Raw genomic sequence first — 23874 nt, 5'->3', positions numbered from 1 at the left:
ATATGGCCCAGTGTGGGAAAAGAAGGGTAATGGTACATTTGAGATGTACCATTCAAAATCATGTCTTAGTATGATGACTTTTAGTACAGACTGTAAAGAATAAAAAGATAGATTTATAAATTGGCTTGTGAAAGGACATTGTACATCAAATGGATCTATGTTTCAGTATTGTGGTTAACTTTTTCCGTACTCCTTTTTTTTCCTGATCCTAACTCGATCCAAGACATGACAAAAGGCTGCTCAGGACACAAATAATCTACAAAGACAGAGAGTTGCACAGTAGGGGAATGAACTTTATTTAAAAAAGAAAGGTTTGTAACACAAGGCAGAAGAGAGAAGAAACGCAAACAGCTATGAACAGAACACAAGACCCCCCACTGGTAATGAAGGGGGTCTCATTACAACCAAATCAAAGGAGCAAGAGAACAAGACTGACTTTGTTCTGATTGTGGTGATTCTTACACACAAAAAAACGGTATAACTGGATGAACTGAAGGTACAGTATCGGACGAACAGACATATACTTTATGTCCTTCACAGGAACCCAAACACAGAAACCCCATACTAACATGTTTACATTGACAGTACAAAAGAAACAGGAAGAAGGTTACAGCTATACAATACATTGATTGACCACTTTAAGACAGTCTTCATGTTGCATTGGGCACTTTCAGGGGAACACTGTCTCCAGAAAAAGGAGCGTGGTCCCATCCCGGGTTTTTTATTGAAGTAACATCATACCTGCGTGTCGAGGTAAGCATGTCACCAGGGAATACGAAGGAAGCGATTCCCTTTAAAAAGGGCTCCCTTAACCATATCCCCAACTCACTTTGTAATTCGCCTTGACAGTAAATCAATTCTCAAGCCTGGCCCCTTGGACTCCTACAACCCTGGGTCCTCCTCTCCCAACATTCCTGCACACATGAATCATTCCGACTCCAGGCTTCTAGAAGGCATTTCCTGCCCGGCCCTCTCTCAGTGACTCCTCTGCTGAAAGCTGGGCAGGAACCTGGCTGAGCTTTGATTTGGACCCAGTGGGAGTGAGGGAGGAGAGCTCAGCTAAAACACAAGACCTGGTTCTGGTGCTGCTCCTAGATAGTTCTAGACCCAGTGGAGCAGCCTGCACACTCAGCCATGCACACCATTTACTGTTTCATCCTTCATACTGCAGCACATGAGTACTTCCATGAACGATATGGTTCCCAGACAGTATCATGTCGGTCCTACGGGTGAGTCGTCTGTTTAAGGTTTAAGAATACATTCTCTCTCAGATAGACGTGAGCATGCTCATTATTTTTAGTTCAGAGACCACATAACACAGAACATCACAGCTTTTTGGAGAACAACAGAGAATGTGACGTTTTGTAACTTTTTTTCAACATATCAAAGTACTTTTAATGAAACAGTCTGCACTCAAAGTGAATCGATGGCAAATGTACCCTCTGGGAACATAAAATGGCTTTTCATAACAACTGTACAACTGTTGAACTTCCCCATCGCTGTAGAATATTCTCTGATGCTAAATCCACTGTATACATAGCAGTCTACACAGATGAGCAGACTTGAAACAATCAAAGCAGTTCCTTAAAATTTCAAAGAATGAGCATTCTAAATTCTCTTCTCTTCATATTATATACACAACGTTGAAACATACTTTACAGAGATCACTTCACAAAGTTCACAAACAGAGTGTCCAGGGGTCTGGGGCAAGGCTGTAGTTTAGTGAGATAGGATCACATCTCAGGGCAGGGAGAGGTTTGGCCTACTCTGTGTGGTGGCTGCGGTGTGTGTGTGTGTGTGTGTGTGTGTGTGTGTGTGTGTGTGTGTGTGTGTGTGTGTGTGTGTGTGTGTGTGTGTGTGTGTATGTGTGTGTGTGTGTGTATGTGTGTGTGTGTGTGTGTGTGTGTGTGTGTGTGTGTGTGTGTGTGTGTGTGTGTCTGCGAATGTTTGAGTGTGTGATCTCGGACCCTCCCCTTCTCAGATCATGGCTCTTATCACCAGTCTCCCTTGGACCTGGTGAAGATAGGCGTTCTGCTCTACCACTAGGCTCTGATTGGCCATAGCTTCATCCTCGCTGTCAAGTGGCTCCTCTTTGACCTTGATGACCCCGCGGTGGGCCTCGGAGAGCTCCCCGTTGGAGCCACTGCTGCCACTGCTGCTACTGAGGGTGTGTTTTCGAATAACACCACTAGGGGGCAGCCTGTCCTCCTGCATTCTCTCATCTCTGTGTTCCTCCTCCTCCTCCTCAGACTCCTGCAGGTGTGCGTTAGGCTGACGTAACTGCCCGATAGACTGGGACAGCAGCTGCAAATACATCATCGGTACATTAAAATTAATAGTCAACAGCCAGATGATTATTCTACAATGAATCTAAAGTTGTATCAGTACATACAGGTTTGACCTGGCAAGACCAGAGAGTGCAGCTGTGCTAAGCAGTTAAATGCATCCAACCAAACACTTAATTTCCCCATGAAGACATGCAGAATGCAATCATTCTCTATTTGACAATGGTAGTAGGCTACTGCTTGCTCTTCAAGAATGTGCAACAGATTTGTGAGACTGCCACTGTTTTCACCTTTTTTTTTATTGACATCTAATTAACATTCTACATCTAATGAATATTCTGTCATTGACAGAAAGTGGAACAATGTAGCACACATTACCCAGGCAGGTGGTAAGATTAACACTAGCACTAACATTTTGGCCTAGTATAATAATAATGTAGGCCTAGTATAAATATCCCTTCATCTAAGAATTAGCCTCTGTAGCCTTGCATTAGTAAATGCTTTTTATGCCTCATTTTAAGACCCCTAAGCTATTGTACATTTCCATTAGCAGCCCCTATGGTTGCAGGTAACATCGTACAAAACCCCCCTGAGCTTCGAGCCATGTTGTTGCTGCTAGGACATAATTGGGGCAATGATTCAGAGATCCTTCTCAGTAAACACAGATAGCTCATCCCTGATTACTGCCCATTTATAACCTCCAATTAGAAAGCGGCTCCAGGCAATCTAATTGACCTGAGTGTTCACAGTGGGGCTAGGTGAGGTACAACATCCTTTCCGGTCCTTGATCATAGACTTGACCACAGTGTACTGACTACACAACCCATTTTCTATGAATAGCCTGCAAATAGTGCAAAACCCTTTGAGTGTCAGCGTTTTGGTTTTGTTTAGTAGTTCCTACATTGGTTATGAGGAACTTGAACAGGAATGAAGGAAGTGGTATATCAAATTTCACATCACAAAAAAGTTCAACTCAAGCTAGCCGTAATTTCACTGTAGTTGTTGTGACCTTTATTAGGTTGAAGTGAGAGTTGCACTTGTAGCTCTCGGATCGGGTTCCCATGAGTCTTCCCGGGCTAGAGCATTGGGACAGATCAGTGTGTGAGCTCACACAATGCTGCCTTTCACTGTGTCTGTCTGCCACCTCACTCACTTCCCTCAGCAGAATAATTACACTCGGATGGCGAGGTCACCACGGCCAGCTCACAGAAACACAAATATTGCCACAGAGGAACAAAAGCATGTATTCTGGGCACTTTTTCCTTCATTTGAACTTGGCTGAATTGAATTTCACAGGGTTCGCATGCGAACACCACTGATGCCTTAAGCTATGATAACAGAATTAGTGCAGGGGAAGCATTTCTTCCCCATTTGAAGTCGGGCAGAAGTTCTTTACTTAGCAGGAATAGCACCAGGAATTCCAGGGAAGAACAGACTAGGGGCTGGCTCTGTAAACTTGAGCTGCCACAGATGCCTTTACAAAAGTCTATATATAGATCTGCATTTGTGTGTGTAAAACGATAAGATCAGACTCCCTGTGGTAAAATCACACATCAACATGATCTGTCTAAGTCCCCATGAGGACTCCAGTATGGTCATAAAGTGCAAAAAGAAAATCTGAAAGTCCGGAAATCTGAGCTCCTCTCTGGTGAATTGAGTCTGCTGTACAGAACAGTTACCTTATTGATGTGGATCTGCTGCTGGTATTGTTTCTGCTTCTCCAGGAAGTGCTGGTGTTGCTGCTGGATGACTAGCTGGGCCAGGGTGCTCTGGGGCAACGGTGCTGACTGGGTCCGGTTCAGGGGCCGGTGCTTGGGCAGTTTGGGCCGGCTGTTGGCGGAGGGACGATCTTTCATGGCCAGAGGGGAGTGTGGGTGAGTGGGCATGGAACTTTGGCCTGGAGAGAAAAGAGAGGGGCACAACAATTCACATTTTTGAATGAATGAATGGCCATACCTTTAGTATAGATATGAATTCATTTTAGTAGATATTAATTCTGAAATGATCACTATGGCCTTCGTGTGAATAAAGCCTTTGTGATATCATGATCTAAAATAGGTTTGTGTTAAATCAGAATACAATTAGACTCCAGTTTATGAGGCGTAAATCCCAGTCTCCCTGAGACCTGGCTCGACTGTGGAGGAAGGACTCACCAGAGGAGAGGATTTTCTGCTGCCTCATCTGTTCCTTCTGTAGGAGGTGCTGCAGCAGGGCCTGGTGGCTGGGGCTGACCTTGGTCTCCAGACCCGTCTGCATGGGCACCGGCCCCAGGAGCTGTGTAGGCAGACCATGCCTGATGGCAGTCATACCACCTCCCTCTCCAGCCTTCTCCTTCAGCACCATGTGAGCCTGAGAGGACATTAAAACTCTTATTAAAACTATGGACTGGGATTCCCACTACAGTTTTCTTCACTACAGATATTGTGCAATGGTAGATGTCTGAGCATAATTTCAATGGCTTTGGAGCAGCTGATGGACACGCTCTCATAGGAATGTGTCAGTAAGCTAAAAATGGTGTATCATGCACAGAGTTATCTGGAGCTGCACTTGAGTGGGCAACCGCTCTGACTTTTTTAAAAGCTGTGATGAATGAGGTAATAGAGAAAGATAAGGGCCTGCCTGACACCAGACACTTAAGCACAATATTTATCTAAGGGGTATAAAATCATCTAGGACCAGAGGTCACTGCCCTGCAGCTGTATGTATCATCCAGACAGCCACTGATGGCAAGTCTTTCAACAGAAAGCATACAAACCACTGAGCTGAGACCTCAATCAAAACATTGTTATGTTTTTCAGTGAAAACAACATTTATAATAATAAGTGGATAATATCATTAGGAATATATTCGAAGGAATTCATAAAGGCTTATAAGGAGCGATAAGATGTCAAGAATGTTTATAACAGTGATACTGCCGGTTCATAGAATGGATCACTAAATGTTGTTAAGATATATGAGGGAGAGTGTACATGGCTTTCTACAGCACAGTATGTAACATCAAAATGTGATACCTGCCTACCTAGACAATGTCCTCTGTGTATTACAACTGTGATTGTAAGTAGAAGAGTTTCACTAGGTCAGTGTGGCCACCTGTACTCACGCTGAGGGGGGAGGACGCAGCTGACAGACCCAGGGTGATGTTGGGTAAGGAGGGAGACGTGTACAGGCTCAGCATGGACACAGAGTCCTCAGGTCTGAATAACCTTGGTTGTGACGGCCAGCGCTGGATCCCAGAAAAGAAAGGGATAGATAGAGAGACAGAGAGAGAGAGAGAGAGATAGAGAGAGAGAGAGAGAGAAAAAAAAAATTAAACAGAGAATTTAGAAATCCCACTATGGACCATTTCAAAACGCAACAACAGCACAGCAATAAACTTTAATGCGGTAAGACGAATAATGTCCCTGCTCTCAGTACTGCAGGAAAAGCACATGTTTTTTTATGATGGGCGATAAAAAGGAGTGGCGTTAAAGGTCATCTTGAACCTCATGGAAATATTACCTTTGAAGACAACACGACCAACTATCGTTAAAGGCATCCGAAGTCCCTGATTACCCCTTCTCCCCAAGTCCCCCTTCCCCGGTCCCCAGTCCCCAACTTCAGGCTACTCTCCCAGAGAACATCAGCACTAGGGCATACTTCCTGTACCCAGCAGTGAAGACTACCAGCATGTGGTTCTGGAACAACCATGTTTATCCTTCCAACCCCCACTAGTGCTCAGTGACCTGTATGTGGATATCCGGTCCGTATTTGACCCGAGGGACCAGTTCCCTCTGAAAAAGGATACCTAATGTAACGGTGCACAAACACAACTTGCTTTTGCAACAGACATGAGGCCTATGGGGTAGCCCCACGATCCGCCAGTGAATTTCATGAGAGTCTCAGCTTGGGCCGATACAATAGCAATCCTGTGTGTTTATGTTGTTAACATGTGGGTGTCTTTGGCTACCAGCGCCTGGGATATCAATTAAACTCAACAGTCCCCCCTTCCTAGCCCCCACACACCCCAATGTCAGGCCCGTTTCTCCCTCTCCATGTCACTAGAGGTCCCTGGGAGAGTAAACAGCGATGGTTAAGAAAAACACAGCTGCTCTGGTAAAGATTGTCCAGAGATGTGTCATATCTGCCACCCTATAATGGTGTGCTTTGTTTGAGCGGGGTCCTGGGGGAGCCCTGGTCAGTAACTGAGCCACAAATCTATAGGGAAACGCCTCAGAAGAACTCACAGCACAGGGCTGCTGCCAGCTCAGTGACAGAAGTACAATTACAAGCCAACAAAACCGTGGAGCCAAGCTCAAGATTATTGAGAAACACCACCAAACAACTAAAGGACGTGTGCGATATACTGTATGTCTTGGGGAGCATTTAAGGGGTGTAGAATAATGATATGAGATTTAGTACAATATATTTTACCCGCATAAATAATATCGTCAATGCCATGTACGTTATTGCATATCATCCTTTGCAAGAAGGAGACTAGTAGTTGTAGTAAAGAGGGCTGATAGTACAGACACATGGGGTGAGCTGGGGCTCTTTATTGTCAGTGTGGGGAGCCATTTCCACTGGACTGTGACAGGCAGAAGGGTTATAGACAGAGTGGACAACTGGGTGTTTTCATAGGTGCACACGGGCGGGCGGACAAACAACAGATTGAGCCATGACATAAGAAGTTAGATTTTCACCGCTCAAATAATTTGTGCACATCCAACTATCAACTGAGGGATCTTTTGTGTAATGACAATATTCTTTGGCCTCAAAACAGCTCTGTCTGAGCACTGTAAGTAGTATAGTGTATGGAGGAAGGATTTGAGAGGTTGTGGGTCCTTACCTCGGTTTTTGTGGTGGTGGGTAGAGAGGAGGGTCCATTTTCAGCCCCCAGGGCACTGGAGGCCCCAATGGGAGAGCTGGGTCCAGAGCCAGGGGCACTGCTAGTGGGTGTGGAGTCTGTGGAACAGAGAGGAGTCAGAGATATATACACACACACACACACGCACACGCACACGCACACGCACACACACACACACACACACACACACACACACACACACATATACACACAGAGAGCAGCAGAATCATTACACTATAATGTATGTCCTTATGGCTGCATAATTACAATGATCTCTCACAACTGCCATGATCATTACTGTGTTATCACATTGCCGACTTAGTGCCAGATATGCTAATGAATTATACAAAAAAATCTATCTTTTCAACCACTTAGGACGGACATAAAGTTCTTCTTTGCAATATCTCACAAGCTCACAGCATACCAATCACAAGTATGTCTAAAAAAAAAAAAAAGACAACAAAATCCATACTGTGATGCATACCCATGAGTTCCAGGGCCCTCTTCTTGTAAGGAGTCATGACGTTGCCATCTTTCCTCTTCAGCAGAGGACTGCTCCTTCTCTCAGCCACCTTCTGCTTCAGTCTGGACCTCACCTTCAGGTTGGGCTCTGAGGCTGTGGAGGAGAGACAACCACAGGTTGTAATGAAGCATGAAGTCATCCATAATGGTTGGTGGTCTCTATCACTGATAAGGAAGGCACAAATCAGCTGAACATCCATTCAAGAATGGTTTAATCCTCAATTGTTTGTTCATGCCTGTGATAGAGTACAATGTGGTCGCTAACGCATGATATAATTCAAAATATGTTTTTATACAGCTCTGACTAGGATAAAACTGCAGATACTCTTGGCTGCGATGTCATAGCAGTCATAGAAATGGAGGAATACCCAAGCAAGGTCAACCATATGTTCTAGAAAAGTTTGTAGGTTTACTTGGAAATAGACATGGTTCTGGGCTTCAAAATGACACAATTTCAATTCCACAGACATTCCGAGCTGTTTGCAGGGATTAAATGAGTCAAGATTGGGCCCATTTCCACCTCATCTGGACTAAATTAGGTTGAGCAACATACAGGCTCTAAGTGAAAAAGTCCGCTACCTGCCGCCCTGGTGACCACAGCCTGATACAGTAGCAGCAGTTAAACTAACACAAAAACATGGCAGATGTTTCAGGCGCTCCCCACACCCCACCCTCCTAATGCAAAACAGAGATACCCAAACACACACTCCCCAACGCACTCCACACACACGGCCCATGTTAAACTAATCCAGACAGCTTCTGTGTGAAATAAATATTAGGGAAATATAAAGGTTGAGAGGAACTGCTGTATTTGACAGCTCACAAGGACATGGACAAATTATATCAAAGAAAGACACATTGAATGCCCTTTCTTTCAATATTGTACTTAAAAGGACAGTCTTTATGGGCGGGAAAAGAATTAAACAGACTGTGAATTAGTCGTAGGTTAGTGAATATGACTAACGGTTGTTGTTGTTTCTGGGTGTTGAGGCGTGCTCCTATGGAGGCCTAAGGCCAATGAACCAGTGGGCCAGCACCAAGGCACTGGGACTTCCCTGCAGCTCCCTGTAGCCATGATGGAATTCCCTGGCCTACAAGACTCATACCCAGAGAAACAAGGAGGTGAACCTCCAACTGGAGTACCATGAAGTTCTGTAAACCTCTATCTTCGTTATAGAAGAACCACCGTGGTTCAATTATTCAGTCCAGGTCAATTATTGAAAAGGCCCTCCGCCATGTGTGTACAACATATATTTGCTAAGGAGGTGAGGGGCTATGGTGTACAGCAAGTGCAGGGGGGACATACTGTAGGGGTAGAAATGGGGAGGAAGTGGGGTGAAGCCATGAGACTGAGCCAGATGCTTATATTTCCAACAACTGTCAAATGCAGCAGCCCCTTTCCTATGCAGTGACGCAGTATAGGTCTGTAATCCTGTGACTGTGGGGTAGAGTGAAAGAGAGAGAGGAAGAAAGGGTGAGGGAGAGATAGATGGAGAGAAAGCGCTGCAGGGAGTTGCATGAATCCGCTTCACGCCCCGCTGCCCTGATTGCTTTCTATTTTTACCACCGCTGCCACCAAGCTCCGCATCCCAATCGGTCGCCACGGGAACGCCAGACAGCAGCAGAGCAGGAGACAGGGACTTTGTCACAGGGTCTCCATGGAAAATGAATGCTACCCACAACGCAACAGGAGGCGACGGTGGCAGCAGCCATCTCTAACTAAGCTCTCACATCCAACACCTGGGTCATTTCATTCATCGCTGACAAGCTGCCAACGCACCTCATCCAACTAAAACACATAATATGCATGAGCCAGGAGTTTACCGTGGCCATAAATCAATCACCTTATTACATGTGAAAGTAGTGCTGCAGGGCTTGAGGTTTTGCAGGCTGAATGTGTTATGCTATCTCCACTTCTTCAGAATGTTAACTCTGCTGTCAGTGTGGCTGCCTCTCTCCATTAGGGACTTGACCAAGACAAGGCCAGGTGGCTGTGTGGGCGACTCTCATACTGTAGCAATGCTGCTGTTTGTACACTGTGCTGTACAAGGAAAATGGCTAACAGTACATGTTGGCATACTGTGTTGTGTTCTGTGTATGGGTGAAGGTCTGTGTTAGGTTGTTAGTGTCTGTAGGGCTTGTATTAGGGCAATATGGTATTTGTAAAAACATGGGCTGGCTAAAAACAGGAGAGAGGACTTCCTGTTGTCAGAGAAATCAATACTATTGAAATAAGCACATATCGTATTCTCACCATGGGGAGGTGCAAATAGAGGTCTACCTTGCCCGAGGCCTTTAAATATCCTCTGGTTAAGAAAGCATCTAAAATTCTCACTGCACCTGCTGGCTGCACACGTTTGGTAAGTGGGTCAAGACTGGGGGGGTGTAGCACCTCTTTGCCACTAAGCTGGGTCTATTCTTGCCACAGGCCATCACGTGCCCTCCGCCCAGTCTATTCTAGTCCCTCGACATGGCACAGAGGATATATGGCAAGTAAACAAGTTTATCATGTGAAAGTCTTTAAACTGCTTTTTTTGGGTGAGTGTTACAGAGTCAAGGACATGGCCACCGTCTTGTGATCAAAGGACGATAAATACACTAATGCTATTGTGATTAAATGGCCTTATATGGTTGGATTTTTTAAGAGGACCATTTGCAACGCTTATTGGTTTACTGCTGAAATAGCCTTCTCTTTAAATCTATTTGTGGCAGGTCATGAATGTAAGAGATCGAGGTACACAACTATAGGTTGAGGAAGCAGACATGCCTAGAATCAAACGCATTCAGACACAGAGACTGCACTTTGTTTCTTACCAGAGACCACACGTTTCTAAAAGTTTAGGATAAGGTGCCAGTAGGTGAATGCACAAAAGTGCATGGAGTCTATTCCCAGTGCAATACAAATGCAATATAAATGCATCAAATTCATATTTCATGGCTTGTCAAATGGAGCATGCTTGAAGATTTTTAAATGGGCTTCATAACTGCCATATCAGGACTTCAAGGCCTCTGTTGTTACGAGGGCATGTTGTTGTGAAACAAAAAGGAGCTAAATAATTGTTCTGTACGGTACAGTAGATCTTGACTTATTCAACAGTCTTCAACCAGCGGCTCAAGTGTGGCCAGTGACCAGTTTTAAAGCATCTCATTAAAGTGAAGCCTCAAGTTTCACCTGAACAAATGTAATTCCCAAAAAGAAGGTGTTAGGCCCTCAGGCCAAACTAAGCACTAGGGAGTCTAACATGTGACGTGAGAGTCATCTCCACTTTGTTTTTCAAGGGCTATCTTTGCTTAAATAAACAGTGCTGTCTAAATTCATTCTGCCAGCTATGGCCCTCTCGAACTCAGTGACACCTGTCAGTCAGCCATCAGTGACAGACAGTGGGTCCAGGAACAACAGTACCTTTGTGTGTCCCCCTCGCGTGCCAACCTCTCAGAGGGCTTTAATGAAGACAGACAGGAAGTGGGGGAAGGGGCCTTGCACAGGAAATGACCACATATAGATTCTGGAATCCAAAGGGCAGGAAATGTTTTTGTAGGTTTTTATCAATGCATAGGAATTACTCTCAGAGACAAGGAGATATTTGAAAATGATTCAAGTAAGATCATACGAATCCTAATTCCTTTTGGAAAATATAGGGAAGATCTTTTATGCAAAATATAGGGAAGACTTTTTGAAAAAGTAAACATATGCTAAAACATTGCTGGTGATACTTTGCCTCTTGAGATAAATTCAAATTAAATTCCTGGAACCCTCTTATTTTGGGAGGCCAATTCCTTTACCAACCGGTTATTTGGACTTAGAGGCCACTCCTTACCTCCTAGGTTTATAGGCATTTTTCCAGAGAAAAAGATTGAGAGAGAGAGAGAGAAGGGGAGACACTGTACAGTAGGTGGCATTTCCCTGTGCAGGAGTAAATGTTCAAAGAGAGACACAATAAACATAATCTACTTTCATGTACCTCTCAAGTGCTTATTTTACCCAGGCAGCCACCATAATGGCCAGAAATTAGTTTACAGTTATATCACAAAGTACTATATAATTCCTATTGCCTGATCTCTAAATTGTGTATATACACAACTTGCCAACCCCTGCTTTAAGTAATTAAACAGGTATAACTGTTTACCATCGTAATTCAAAGAGACACAAAGGGGAAAGAATGGAATGTCATTTCCGTGACCTCACAGCAGAATTATGAACAGTTTTAGTTTGGCAAGCACTTCTGCCTGAGCGAACCTAGAGGGAGGTATAATTCTTATTTATACAGGCGTCCCTTGACGATTCCTCAAACTTTAAACCAATAAACCTGAACTATTTTTCGGTGAGAAGTTGTGTGTTTTCAAAATAGTTAGTGAAGCTCATGACTCAAGAGAAATTAAGCCCCTTTAAGTATCCCATTTACTGTGAAACTGTTAAAGGTCCACAGAGGCTTGGATCTTTGTGGGTTTCATAACACAATGTGGAGGGATTTTGCTTCTTTTAAAGAACAGCAAAGCATTTCTTTGTGAATGCAAATGGGGGAAATAACACTGGTAAAGCATCTGAAAGCATAAATTAACTCACACAAATTTTGCATTGTGGATTAAACAGGCCTGTATTTAGTATTTTGTTGCACACATATTTTGCTATTATGCTTGAAGGGTCATATAGGAGGGAAGGATTCTGATAGCTGTTACTGCTTTGGCATACCTCACCCATTATTTGAGTAAGAGGTTCCCCTGAAGGGGTAAGAGGCAAGGGGCAAGGCCTGGGTCAAAGGTCATGATGTGCCTAACTGATTTCATTAGCAGGTCATCAGCAACCTCAGGAAATGCTCCATGGATACACATACCCCTTGACTGTCAGAGGTCATACCACATTAATTGTATTATAATAACCCATTCATGGAAGGTAATTGTAACAATCTATACAGGCACTACTGGTTAATGACAAAATTTCCAAATCCGCATTCTGTCCAACTGGGTTGAAATTTAATGTGAGGTGAGAGCAGTGTCCTGCAGTTTACAAAAAAAAACTGCTCATTTTGAGCTAAGCCTTTAGAGATGATTTGATTGTGGCTGTGTGTGAAGGATTATTTGATTGTCTGTGTGTGTGTGTGTGTGTGTGTGTGTGTGTGTGTGTGTGTGTGTGTGTGTGTGTGTGTGTGTTATGTGTGTGTGTGTGTGTGTGTGTGTGTGTGTGTGTGTGGGTGTGTGTGTGTGTGTGTGTGTGTGTGTGTGTGTGTGTGTGTGTGTGTGATGGGTCATCGGCATACCTGTCTTCCTCAGGGGAAAGTCGTCCTTGCCATCCTGAGGAGAGGGGAGGGTGTACTGGCAGGAGGGAGACATCCCACCCAGTGGAGAAGAACTCTGGTCCAGAGACGTGTGGTGTGAAGACCTGGGCACAGCAAACACAACCACCTCAACAACAAATACAGCCATGGACTTTATCCCTTATGCTAACCTTGGGAGAATATAACTGGGAACATAGTTGTTTATTTTATTTACTGTCGCCAACCAGCACTTTCTTAGTGACAACAGTGAGTACTTACGTGTACCAGAGCTTGGGGTGGTGGATGAGAGCATGAGTGGCTCCATTGAGGGAGGAGTCCTTGGCTGATTTGCTCAACAGAAACTCTTGGAGTTTCTGCTTCACCTCATTACTGGCCACCGCACCTGTGAGACCAGAGGTCAGAGCCAAAGGGATTGGGGTTACCCTAGGGCTCAGGGCTATTGACAATGTTTACGGATCAAATCTAGAGGCTACATAATTGTATTGTTTTTTATCAAGTTACCAAACATTCGAATGCTATAATGTTCTTACTTTAATTTAATATATCTTAGAATTACTCATGACTGGAACACAAATAAACAGAATTATACAACATCAGTAAATGAGTGTAGGGCAGGCTATTCATCTCCCATAGAATTGATCTTTCTGAGATGATCTACATCTAATGCAGGAACATCTCCCCCTAGTGGGCAAAACATATGCAACAGTGGGGCAGCCAGATCAGAGTCTAATTGGAGCTACTCCAGGAAGTTGGAAAACTTGTCAGCAGTCAATCTCAAACAGTATCCTACACAGTGTGTAGAACACAGCCACGATCTACTGAGGCTTCCAACAATACTCTCATTATGATAAGCCACAGTGCTACTAATGCTTGCAAAATACAGACTATTGTTTTTCCATGTCGATTTGTACATTGGGATAATTAGCCATAGATATATATGAAGGCTACAGGTCGTTTGTTGACAGTGTCATGTGACCTCAGCGGTGGTCAGTCAGTGGTGACTTAGTGTGGCAAGATGGCGGTGAGACGGTGGTGAGCTCTTACTCTCTCGGGTGCGCTCCTTCCCCCTGAGACTGAGGCTGAGGACGTGCTGCTCTCGCCTGTGCCTCTCCAGCTCCTTCTCCTGCTGGCTCTGCTGCTGCTGTTGCTGCTGCTGTTGCTCCAGCCTGCGCTCCTTCTCCACCAGGTCCTGCTGCTGCTTGATAATCTGCAGCTCCTGCTGGAGCTGAGACATGCATACACACTCAGTCAGCATGGAGTAGACCACCACATAGCTAATCCTAATAATAGGCTAACGTGACCTTGCTACCTGGCTTTCTGTTAGTTAGATGTGCCGCTAAATATACACACTACTAGTTGCTGTGTCTGTGATCAAAACTGGTTTGTGCAGCTAATGATCTGGGGGTCTTAGCCTTAACAGCAGTCTGTGTTGTTGTTGTTGTTATTGTTGTTATTTCTGTTGATTGGACAGGTTTGTGCTACTGCTGTGGCTCAGCCTGTGTCTGTGAGTGTGCAGTGAGGTGCTGTGTGTGGTTCTGACCTTGAGGTGCTCCTGGAGCTGGGCCTGATGCTGACGGGTCAGGTTCTCGTGCTGCTTCTGGAACTCGCTGATGAGCAGCTGTTTCTGGATCTGCTGCTGCTTCTGGATGAGGAGCAGCTCTTGCTGCAGCTGCCTCTCCCACAGCCCCGGGTCTGAGCCTGGCCCCAGCATCCTTGGGTCTGTACGTAGGTCCAATGGAGACACGGCCTCTACAGCCAATGGCACCTCCTGTTTAATATCCACTAGGAGGGAGAGGAAAAAAGAGAATGTTTAATATGGACACTACAAAAAAAATTATTTTCAATGTTATTTTTTATTTTTTATTTTTTTTGTCATACAGTGTATCAGCAATGTATTGTTCGTAGTGACTTGCTCTCCATTACTGAACATGTGTAGAAAATATTCTGCACTGATCATTACATGAGTGTCTGAGTGAGGCGCATATTGCTTTGAGCCGTAGGGAAGAGGAGAGGCTAGGATTCTATGGACGGACAGCATTTGGGAACAGTGCCAGCTAAACGAGGGAGAGAGACAGGAACCAGAGAAGAGGAACACAGCCTTCTCTCCTTCTCTCCTGTGATCCATGGAAACCCGCAATTATATTACAGTTTCTATAAACAAACACTGGATCACATCCGCATACAGTGAGCCCACTGGGGGCAGCTACAGAGACTCAATGGAGGCTTGGCACGACATGTTGAAATGGTCATTTAAAGTATTTACATAAAAGTCTTGTCTGTTCATTGTTGCATAAATAAATAAAAAGGGAGTTTAGGTCTCTGCTCCCTCTTGACTTCACCAGTGCATCATGCAGACATCTCTAGTTCCCATAAAAATCTAAAGCAAAAAAAATGAAACGGTTTGTGATTTTAGACCCCTTGTATTCCAGTCCACTCCCACTCCTCTGATAGACCAACCACTGCAGTGTCCACACCAGCGCAAATTGCCTTTGTCTTTGTCAACCTGCTCCCCATTATAGATAATAGCTAGGTACCGAATGAGAGGGCATCCCCTAGGTGTCCAGGTTCTATGTATAGACTATTCCACAGAGGAAATCAATAGGCACTTTAGACGATAGAGGACAAGGCTACTCCATCTTTCTGCCCCGTGGAGGATAGCTAACCATGCTACTGTATCATGCCCCTCACTACGGGTTATGAATTACAGCAAGATTTCTTTTACTGTGAACCATAACTCTTCTGTCTGTTCTACCATGATAATAATGACAACTATTGTTCTCAAATGTGACATTTATGTGCTGCTATGATTTTTCTTTGAAAACATTCCTGTGATGCTCATCGAGTGACGTAACGTTTCAGAGAATAGTACATATTGTACAGACCTTATGACGTCCCTTCCATTTTTAGACTGAAAGAAAATATTCAAACCTACTTAAAATACCAAAGGCTGAGGGGAGATTTATTGACTGCATTCATTGCCTTAATCTTCTCATGGGACACATTTGGGGGAACAAATACAGGCAGTGTTACAACACCACCTGTTCATAGGGAGACTGAGAGGATCCTGAATCTGTAATGTACATGGTCATATTATGGCCAAAGCTTGCTGGCCCAGTCAGACATGTACAATATGTAAACCCATAAACCAATTCCTCTTAAAAATGGCTGGTCAGAGTTTAAACGTACTATATCAAGTCCCATTTAGCCTAGTTATCAATGAACAACATACCTTTCCTGTTCTCGGATAATGTTAAACATACTGCCGCCCATTTGTTTTGTTATGCAGTCTGTTTTTCATTGCCACCGTAGCGTCTGTGTGCGGCGGTGATGATTATAAATAGAAACATAAAAGCAAGTGGCGCAATCCAGGGCTATGACAACCCCCACACCCTATCCACCACCCTAACTTGCTGCCATGGTAACGCTGGCGACATGATTATCCCCTTCCTGCAGATATTGCGTCTCACTGCATGTCGTCTCCTTCTTACAGTATCTATGTGACATCCTATTATATCATCCTTTAGGGTCTTATGTAAGGCATGAGTTACACAGACAAAACATTCAACACACACTTGCCATTAATACATCTGACAGCAAAAGAGAATCTATTTATTGGATAGGATAGGTGATTTCTTATCTTTGAGACACTCTGAGAGTGAAGCCAGAAAGGGGACTCCTCTGCTGTACTCTCACTCTCTCTCTCTCTCTCTCTCTCTCTCTCTCTCTCTCTCTCTCTCTCTCTCTCTCTCTCTCTCTGTTCTAAAAACAGCTCAATTTAAATGACAGAGAGGAGCTCCTCTGCACAGACAGAAGCGTTGGGCACCTGTAGCAGCATAGACCTTCCTCTAGTGACAGGGAATATTAATCTTAGCTTGTAAGTACTTGACAAAGGAGTCTTTTGTAGCACACAGGCGCTGTTCCAGGAGCACTGGTGAACCTGTGAACCGATGAAAGGCTCTGTGAGTCAGACGGCCCCGATGCTGCTGCTCTAATGGCGTTAAAAATAGCATCAAAAACACCTGCTGGCTGGGAGAATCCGCCACTGTGATATCTAATTAATCTCATATTTCATTCTGTACCCTCGCTGTGACTGGCATTAAGAAGCTCGACTTTGATCTGTGCATCCAGCCGAGCCAAATCATACTGAGGAGTGTATGCCTTTAAGCTTAAGGGGTGGAGGGTGAGGGCGTAAGCCATTTTTGACAGCGCAGCGTAGTTCAGATTGACTTGAGAAACCCAGAACAGCCTGTTGTGCCTGTTGTGCTTCTATTCAATGGTCTTAAGTCTCGGCGTACAAATGTTTAGGAGAAATAATGTTCCATTCCTTTGCAATAATGAGGGTAGACATTGTTTAACCTTAAGTGAAGATTCTCATTTCGAGCCATAAACATGGAAGTACGGTTTATGATTCTTATCAACATCATGTCCTGTTGTTTACATGAAGCGCAGACACTGTATACAGATAAGCACACCAAACGACAGAGAGAATAGAGACTGCAATCTTTATGCAGAACACCCATTTAATCAACCAGTATCACAAGGTATCATTAAAATAGGCCTGCAACCGCCCTCTGTTTAGATAAGATTTACCATAAATTTATTTGGTAAATGTGTACTGAAACCGAAATCCGCTTTTGATCTGCAGCACAGACACCAGGTATAGACAGAGGAGAATACAGAACCATCAGTAACTGCGGCTAAATATAAAACCTTTTCTGAGCAAGGTCTTAATATAGACAATGTGTGAAAGACTGTCACACTTGTGAGGCCGCCTGCTTAATTTAACACAGGCACAAAAAAAGAAAAGAAAAAACGCCCTGTTGCATTTACGTAGCTTTTGGGTGGCTTCATTCACTGCGAAGAGACAGCTTCTTCAGCTTTCAATGATCCAATATTGCTCCGACTGATTGGAACCCTGATGATACGTATGCATTTGCCAGGTTCCTAGAGTGAAATCTAGGTCTCCTGATTGGTGGAGAGTGCTTAGAGATGTCACTAGGGTGCTGGTAAACAAGAGATTTATGAATGACAGGTCCCAATTTGTTTTTAGCACCAGGGAGTGACAAGCACCCTGCCCCATGCCCAAATTCCTCCCCCCTGGAGGGCCTGCCAAGGGGGGGATAGGGTGACTCATGGACAGTGACCACACTCCCTCCACGCCACCACACTGCTGCTGTCCCCAAAGTGTTTATTTCTATAACAGATTTGTCTCTCATTAGCCATGATGGCGGTTAGAGTGACGATCACAGCCTTAATTTGAGATGTTGGATGGATGTCTTTTTTTACCTCCACCGGCCACATTAACAGACTTCCCACACAGCAGAGAGAATAGACACATGTCTCTGATGATAGGATTGTCACATGTGAAGAGAAGGAGAGGTGCACTGTTTTGTTGGCTGTTTTCTCATTTATCCTAATAAGAACTGTCTGGAAGATGGAACCTTTCAATCCCACGCTAGATACTGCTCTTACATTCCTTGTTGCTATCTTATGTCATATGCATACAGTGGTTATGGTTTATTATAGATCAGGCTAAATGGAGAGCTGACCATGTCATCACCACCATGACACCAAGTAGACACATTTCCCTCAAGGTTATTTAACGTGTCTACGGTGTTTCATCATTATGATAGCACTTTGCTTGACTGACTAAAATAACCAAAGCATTCCTGGAAAAACTAATTCATGACAGATAAGAAACCAAAATGATAATCAGACATTTATTGTTTTCTTTTTTGTTTTGTTTCATTTGCCATGTGGATAATCACTTTAGGGAATTGTTACAACCGTATCACATAGAATCAAAAACGTCTCACACTGGCATCAGAGAAAAAACTGAAATAATAACAACAAACCAAGGGGAATTTCTTTTGATAATTTAACAATATAATACAGTCAATTCAACAAGCCAAAATGAACACAACACTTCTACAAGACGAAAACATTCTTATCACAACCAAGTCTTTTGCACACTTTAAACTCTGTTTTCCCCTGTATTTATAGAAACTCAGAGATGCAGAAGATGTTTCAGGGCAAAAATAGACTGATGCTTGGGCTTGCAATGTGGTGCTGGATCTCTCATTAAGTGCCTTGTTATTTTGGGCAGCTGGCATGTCTAAAGCAGGAAACAGGCCTTTATTTTAAGTCTAAGGCTCGTCCTTGCAGCTCAGCCAGAGCTCTGGGTTGCAGGCTATCTGCTAACAAAGAGAGCCACACCACAAACCACTACGGGCCTTTCCCCCAGTGGGCCTTAATATCCACCTCTGAAAACTCACTAACATACTTGTATGTCATGACACAACAGAAATCATACAGTAGCTACTACACAAAGAGGAAGACCTGCAAGTCAATAGTATTGCACATAACTTCTACCATAGGTTGCAAAAACAGTAGTCAAGTCTAGTCTTGTACCATAATAAAGAAGCCATTTTAAACAGTTGTCTTTGACTGAGACAGCATAACACAGACGTATGTTGTGATTAGATGAACATAACATACTGTAATCAGCAAACAAATCACACAAGTTAAAAACAAGCAAACTAATCTTTTAATCAAATGCCTTTGTGTCACTGTCTATTGCTGTCCTATATTCCCTGGTGAAGTACAGCTACAAGCCCAACCACAAGCACTGAAGGGGATGGAGGTGGGGCCAGAAGAGGAGAGCAAAACCATGGAGCATCGCCTCTCTAATATCTAGATGCTATATGTAGTACAGTATTTGTCATGATAATTCTGGAAAATGTATTTGATTCTGATGTACGCAAGGAAGAAAATTAAAAACGATGATAACCAATTATCTTTCTAAAAACAACAGAATATCAAAAGACATAAGGCCCCTCTTACAAAGTTAACATAAACCATGGAGCATCACTTCCTTTTATCTGGATGCTAAAAGTAGTACACTATTTGTCATGATATTCCTGTAATTAATTTGATTTCGATGCACGCAAAGAAGAAAGTGAAAAATATGATAAAAGGAAGATAACCAATTATCTTTCTAAAAACAACACAATACACACAAGACATAAGGTCCCTCTTAGAAAGTTAACGTAATCGTAACATGTTCATTTGATCTAATTTGTATCTAAATATAGAGTAAACAAGAAGCTGTAGGATACTGCACTGAACAATATGGTGATTGTTCATAACCAGGTTATGATTGTGGATGATGCGCATAAAAACTGCAATATTCAACAATTGTTTTAGAGTTCAAGAGAGACATATTTTAATGCAGCAGTGGCACAAAGTAAAAAAATAAATTAAAAAATCCCCATTGATGCTCTTTGTTGACGAACAGAGGAGATGGCATTGCAAGAGGAGGACATGATGGATGCGGCAATGTTTGTCTTTTGTTGCAGTGCCGTGTTCCTACTTGACACCATCAAGCATTATATTTTTCAGGATAATTAGCTTTTCTCTCTCTGTGTGAAAGAGCCGGTTTGAGGACTTTGTTGTTGTTGCCAAAGAACTTTGATGCCACTGCTACAATACCTAGGCCATCGAAGCTGAATAAAATAATAAATCTATCTGAACTCATTCAGCTGAAATATAAAAGCTGAGATGAGTAGGGTATTACATGACGTGTCAGTTTAAGTGGTCTGTTTGAGAGAAACCTTTGAATGTTCTGTAGGTACTCCAGCTGGCCACAATGATAACTAAACCACAGAATATCATTAACTGTCTTCATAATACTGTAACATATATGTATTATGTTATTAGAGTCCTCTTGATCTAAATTCTTGGCTCAAGATCTTCAAACCCTGTCTTTGTCAGGAGGAACAGGTCTGCTTTGAGGACAGCAGTGTTGTGCCTCCTATGCACATAGCATTATAGGCATATGACAATAGAATATTTAGACAGTCAACAACTGATACAGAATAAAGTACACATACTAAATAGGTAAATGACAGCATTCACTATGAATATCTCTTCCGAAGCACTGTGATATCAGGAGCATACTGAAACGGAATGATAACGGCAAACCGCCTAATCTTAGCTGGCTAATGCCATAAGCTGAAAATAACACACCTAAGAATAGCTGACCCACAGAATAAGCAAGAAGCCTGAATTCAGGCACTTAAAATATCTGTTGTGTGGCAGATAATATTCTGAGGTTTGAAGAAAACCTGCTCTAGAAGCCTAATCTTCTCACGCATTTACTGACCTGATGTATTGACTGAGGAGCAGAATGTGTCATCCTACAACCTTATTCCCTCATCTCCTCTTGTTCAGCCGACTGCCCTGGATAATGTGTCCCAGTCTCTTTCAGCTTGCCTGCACTCATGCTTAAACCACAAACTGTTTTGTGGTTAGCGAACATCTTTCTTTCTGGTTTGTTAGCAGTATGTTGTACAGTATAAAAGACTTGTCTTACATAAAATAGTCAACAAGAATAATAGCTACTCAATCTGTATCCCTAAAGTGATACATATGGGGGATGAGTGTGAATAATTCAAGCGTATTTTCTCTATTCACAAGTTGTAGAGAGAGACCGTTGAGAAATCAGTGCCCAGAATAATTTCCTGGTATTCCACTTACTGCTAACAATACACTGTACATGACTCAATCTGTGCATTCTCATTTCACATGCTGCCCAGCAACCCTCGTGACATTTACACTTTCCCAGAATACAATGCCGTTACCCCTCAGAGGACATGAGCCAACTGAATTTTATGAATAACCACAAGTCAAAAAATCTGAGAATAGTAGAGTGACTCATCTCGAGTCAATACAGTAAACAGGCATTACTCATACTGATGTCAGCTTTGTACCCTTTAATTAAATGCTCAGGTCAAAAATAGAATATGTAATTGTCTGTGGGAAATATCCACAGAGATAACCTTTTTGATGTTCTCTCTATATTTTCGTCATGGTATTTCCTGTTACCTCAAAAGTGAAGACTGACATGGAAGCTCTCAAAACACAACATCCCTTTCATGTTTTCATGCTATTTAAATGTGACAATGACTTAAACAAATTATAATAATAACTGTACCATTGCTATGCAGCAGAGAACACATACATATTCACAATTCATAATTTAACCAACAGGATTTACTCTCTTTAAAGGCTCTTATGACATCTGTTTAACTTAATTCAGAATACCAGCAAAATGAGCTTGACATTAAGTGAATACAAGGAACTATCCATCCATTAGAACACTGTAAAACCATGCAGGCACATCACAAGAGTAAATACCTGGATACAGATAGCAGTGCTTGATCATAACGCGTTGCTGTGCCGAGAAGTTTGGAGCCCTCTTTCACAGAGGGAGAGAGAGAGACTGGGAGAGACCGGAGAGTTGAGAGAATGACACCGAGGGAGGGAGGGAGAGTGAGAGAGAGAGAGAGAGAGAGAGAGAGAGAGAGAGGGAGGGAGAGGGAGACAGAGAGTTGGAGATAGGGAGGGAGAGCAACAGACCGGGAGATCAAGAGATATAGGGAGAGAGGAAAAAGAGATGCCAAAAAGAGAGGGACAAAAAGAGAGATAGATCCCTTAGGAGTAGAAACACTGCTCTGTCTGGTCACCTGAGTTGTTCACGTTGTGCATCTTGTGTTGGTTGAGGAGCCGCTGGTGTCCAACGAGCCCGTCTGTTGTGGAGAAACTCGACTCGCCCTCGTAAATCGTCTGCAGCATACTCCACTCAGCTCTCAGGTCTCATCGCAAGCCTTGTGCTTCCTGTCACCAAGAGCCAGCCCTCAGCCACTCAGGGGAAAGACCAGGACGACGACAGCGACGCTCTCCCTTCCTCTGCCTCCTCCTCTGAGAAAACACTCTCACTGTAACGCAATACACTAACCACACGCTCCCTGTGCAAGGCTTCCCCACTCAGTGTACACTGCCTCAGTCAAGTCACTATTCACACAGTGTTAGGAGAAGATGACAAGTCCTGCTTCCCTGGTACTCGCCTTGTAACACTGAGCTACTACCCTTTTATTTCCCTTATCTCTACGCTTCTCTCTCTCTCTCTCTCTCTCTCTCTCTCTCTCTCTCTCTCTCTCTCTCTCTCTCTCTTTCTCTCTCACTCACTCGCAACCCATCTGTCTTCTCTTCCTCTTTCAGTAAAATGTCTGAGCTGAGAGCCTTTCCCAGTTGGAGTGAAGTGTTGAGCTGCTGAGAGAGCCGTGTGCTGTTTACTGAGCACTTCTCTGAGGCAGTAATGCTAGCCAGAGAGGGTGCAAGCTTCATTTGCATGTGAATCAACAACAGCGGGCCCACAGGTGACAGAAATAGAACAATGGCCGGCCCTGGCTAAAAATAGGTCAGGCGAGGCGAGGGGATTGGAGCAGCATTGATGCATTTAAAAATACCACACCAAACACAGCTGTCTTCTTCAGCTCCTGCCAGAAGGCATGTCTCCCGACTCCCTCTCTGCAGATGGAGACTTGATTCCTCCCTTCTCTCTTTCTTTTTTCTACATATTGCTCACTCTCTCTCTCTCTCTCTCTCTCTTTTCAAATTTTCTACATTCTGTAGTCAAAAAGACATAACTAAAGGTCCTAAGGAAATTACCCCATATGATGTCACTGGGGGTAAAAACAAATTCAATTAATTCATTGATTTTCAAAATTGCAGCCACAAACTCATTCCCTGGCTGAAAACTCATTTTAGTTTATGAAAATAACTGAATTATTTTTGTATACGACATCATAGTGATAGTAGTCACATAGTGACATAGTCATTTCCCTAGCATCTTTTCTATCTCTGTGGCTACAGAACATAGAAAATCCTTGTCTTCAGATATGTAGACACTGGTATGGTGCTGGATATAATTAATGTGATGTTAAAAATGGGTTAAGTGTCCCTTTAAGTATATACTTTGTTACATCTATATAATTCATATAACTGTTGCTACAAGCATCTGGCAGGTTATTATTGAGGTATTACTAAAGGAGAACAATAAACTGCTAGTGTATTTGGCTGATGTCTGCATGTGAAACAAATACTGTAG

At 43.3% G+C, this 23874-nt stretch overlaps 1 protein-coding gene across 2 annotated transcripts; it reads right to left on the bottom strand.

Annotated features, from left to right (window-relative positions):
* Window positions 1-267: 267 nt before the first annotated feature.
* Window positions 268-22850, bottom strand: hdac9b (histone deacetylase 9b). 2 transcript variants are annotated; one of them, XM_083679063.1, is made up of 11 exons: window positions 22451-22850; window positions 14464-14705; window positions 13968-14148; window positions 13182-13305; window positions 12906-13027; window positions 7613-7744; window positions 7111-7226; window positions 5386-5508; window positions 4439-4634; window positions 3965-4182; window positions 268-2304 (listed from the first exon to the last, which is right to left on the bottom strand). In XM_083679063.1, exons 1-11 carry the CDS (start codon window positions 22557-22559, stop codon window positions 1978-1980), a joined length of 1890 nt encoding a protein of 629 aa, XP_083535189.1. In that variant the 5' UTR covers window positions 22560-22850; the 3' UTR covers window positions 268-1977. The 2 variants fall into 2 exon arrangements, with proteins under 2 accessions (XP_083535189.1, XP_083535190.1); XM_083679064.1 differs by lacking the exon at window positions 22451-22850 and adding an exon at window positions 22122-22137.
* Window positions 22851-23874: the final 1024 nt, after the last annotated feature.

Source organism: Argentina silus, assembly GCF_951799395.1.
Source record: "Argentina silus genome assembly, chromosome: 10".
NCBI classification, from domain to species: Eukaryota; Metazoa; Chordata; class Actinopteri; order Argentiniformes; family Argentinidae; genus Argentina; species Argentina silus.
The sequence above is the reverse complement of the archived record's forward strand: the minus strand, read 5'-3'. Positions and strand labels throughout refer to the sequence as shown.

Excerpts from the sequence above, each read along its gene's own strand:
- hdac9b (XM_083679063.1), bottom strand. The coding sequence starts at position 22,559 with ATGCTGCAGACGATTTACGAGGGCGAGTCGAGTTTCTCCACAACAGAC. Across the intron at positions 14,149-14,463 it reads AGCTCCAGGAGCACCTCAAG|CTCCAGCAGGAGCTGCAGAT; the intron begins GTCAGAACCACA and ends TGCATGTCTCAG. Across the intron at positions 2,305-3,964 it reads AGCAGATCCACATCAATAAG|CTGCTGTCCCAGTCTATCGG; the intron begins GTAACTGTTCTG and ends ATGTATTTGCAG.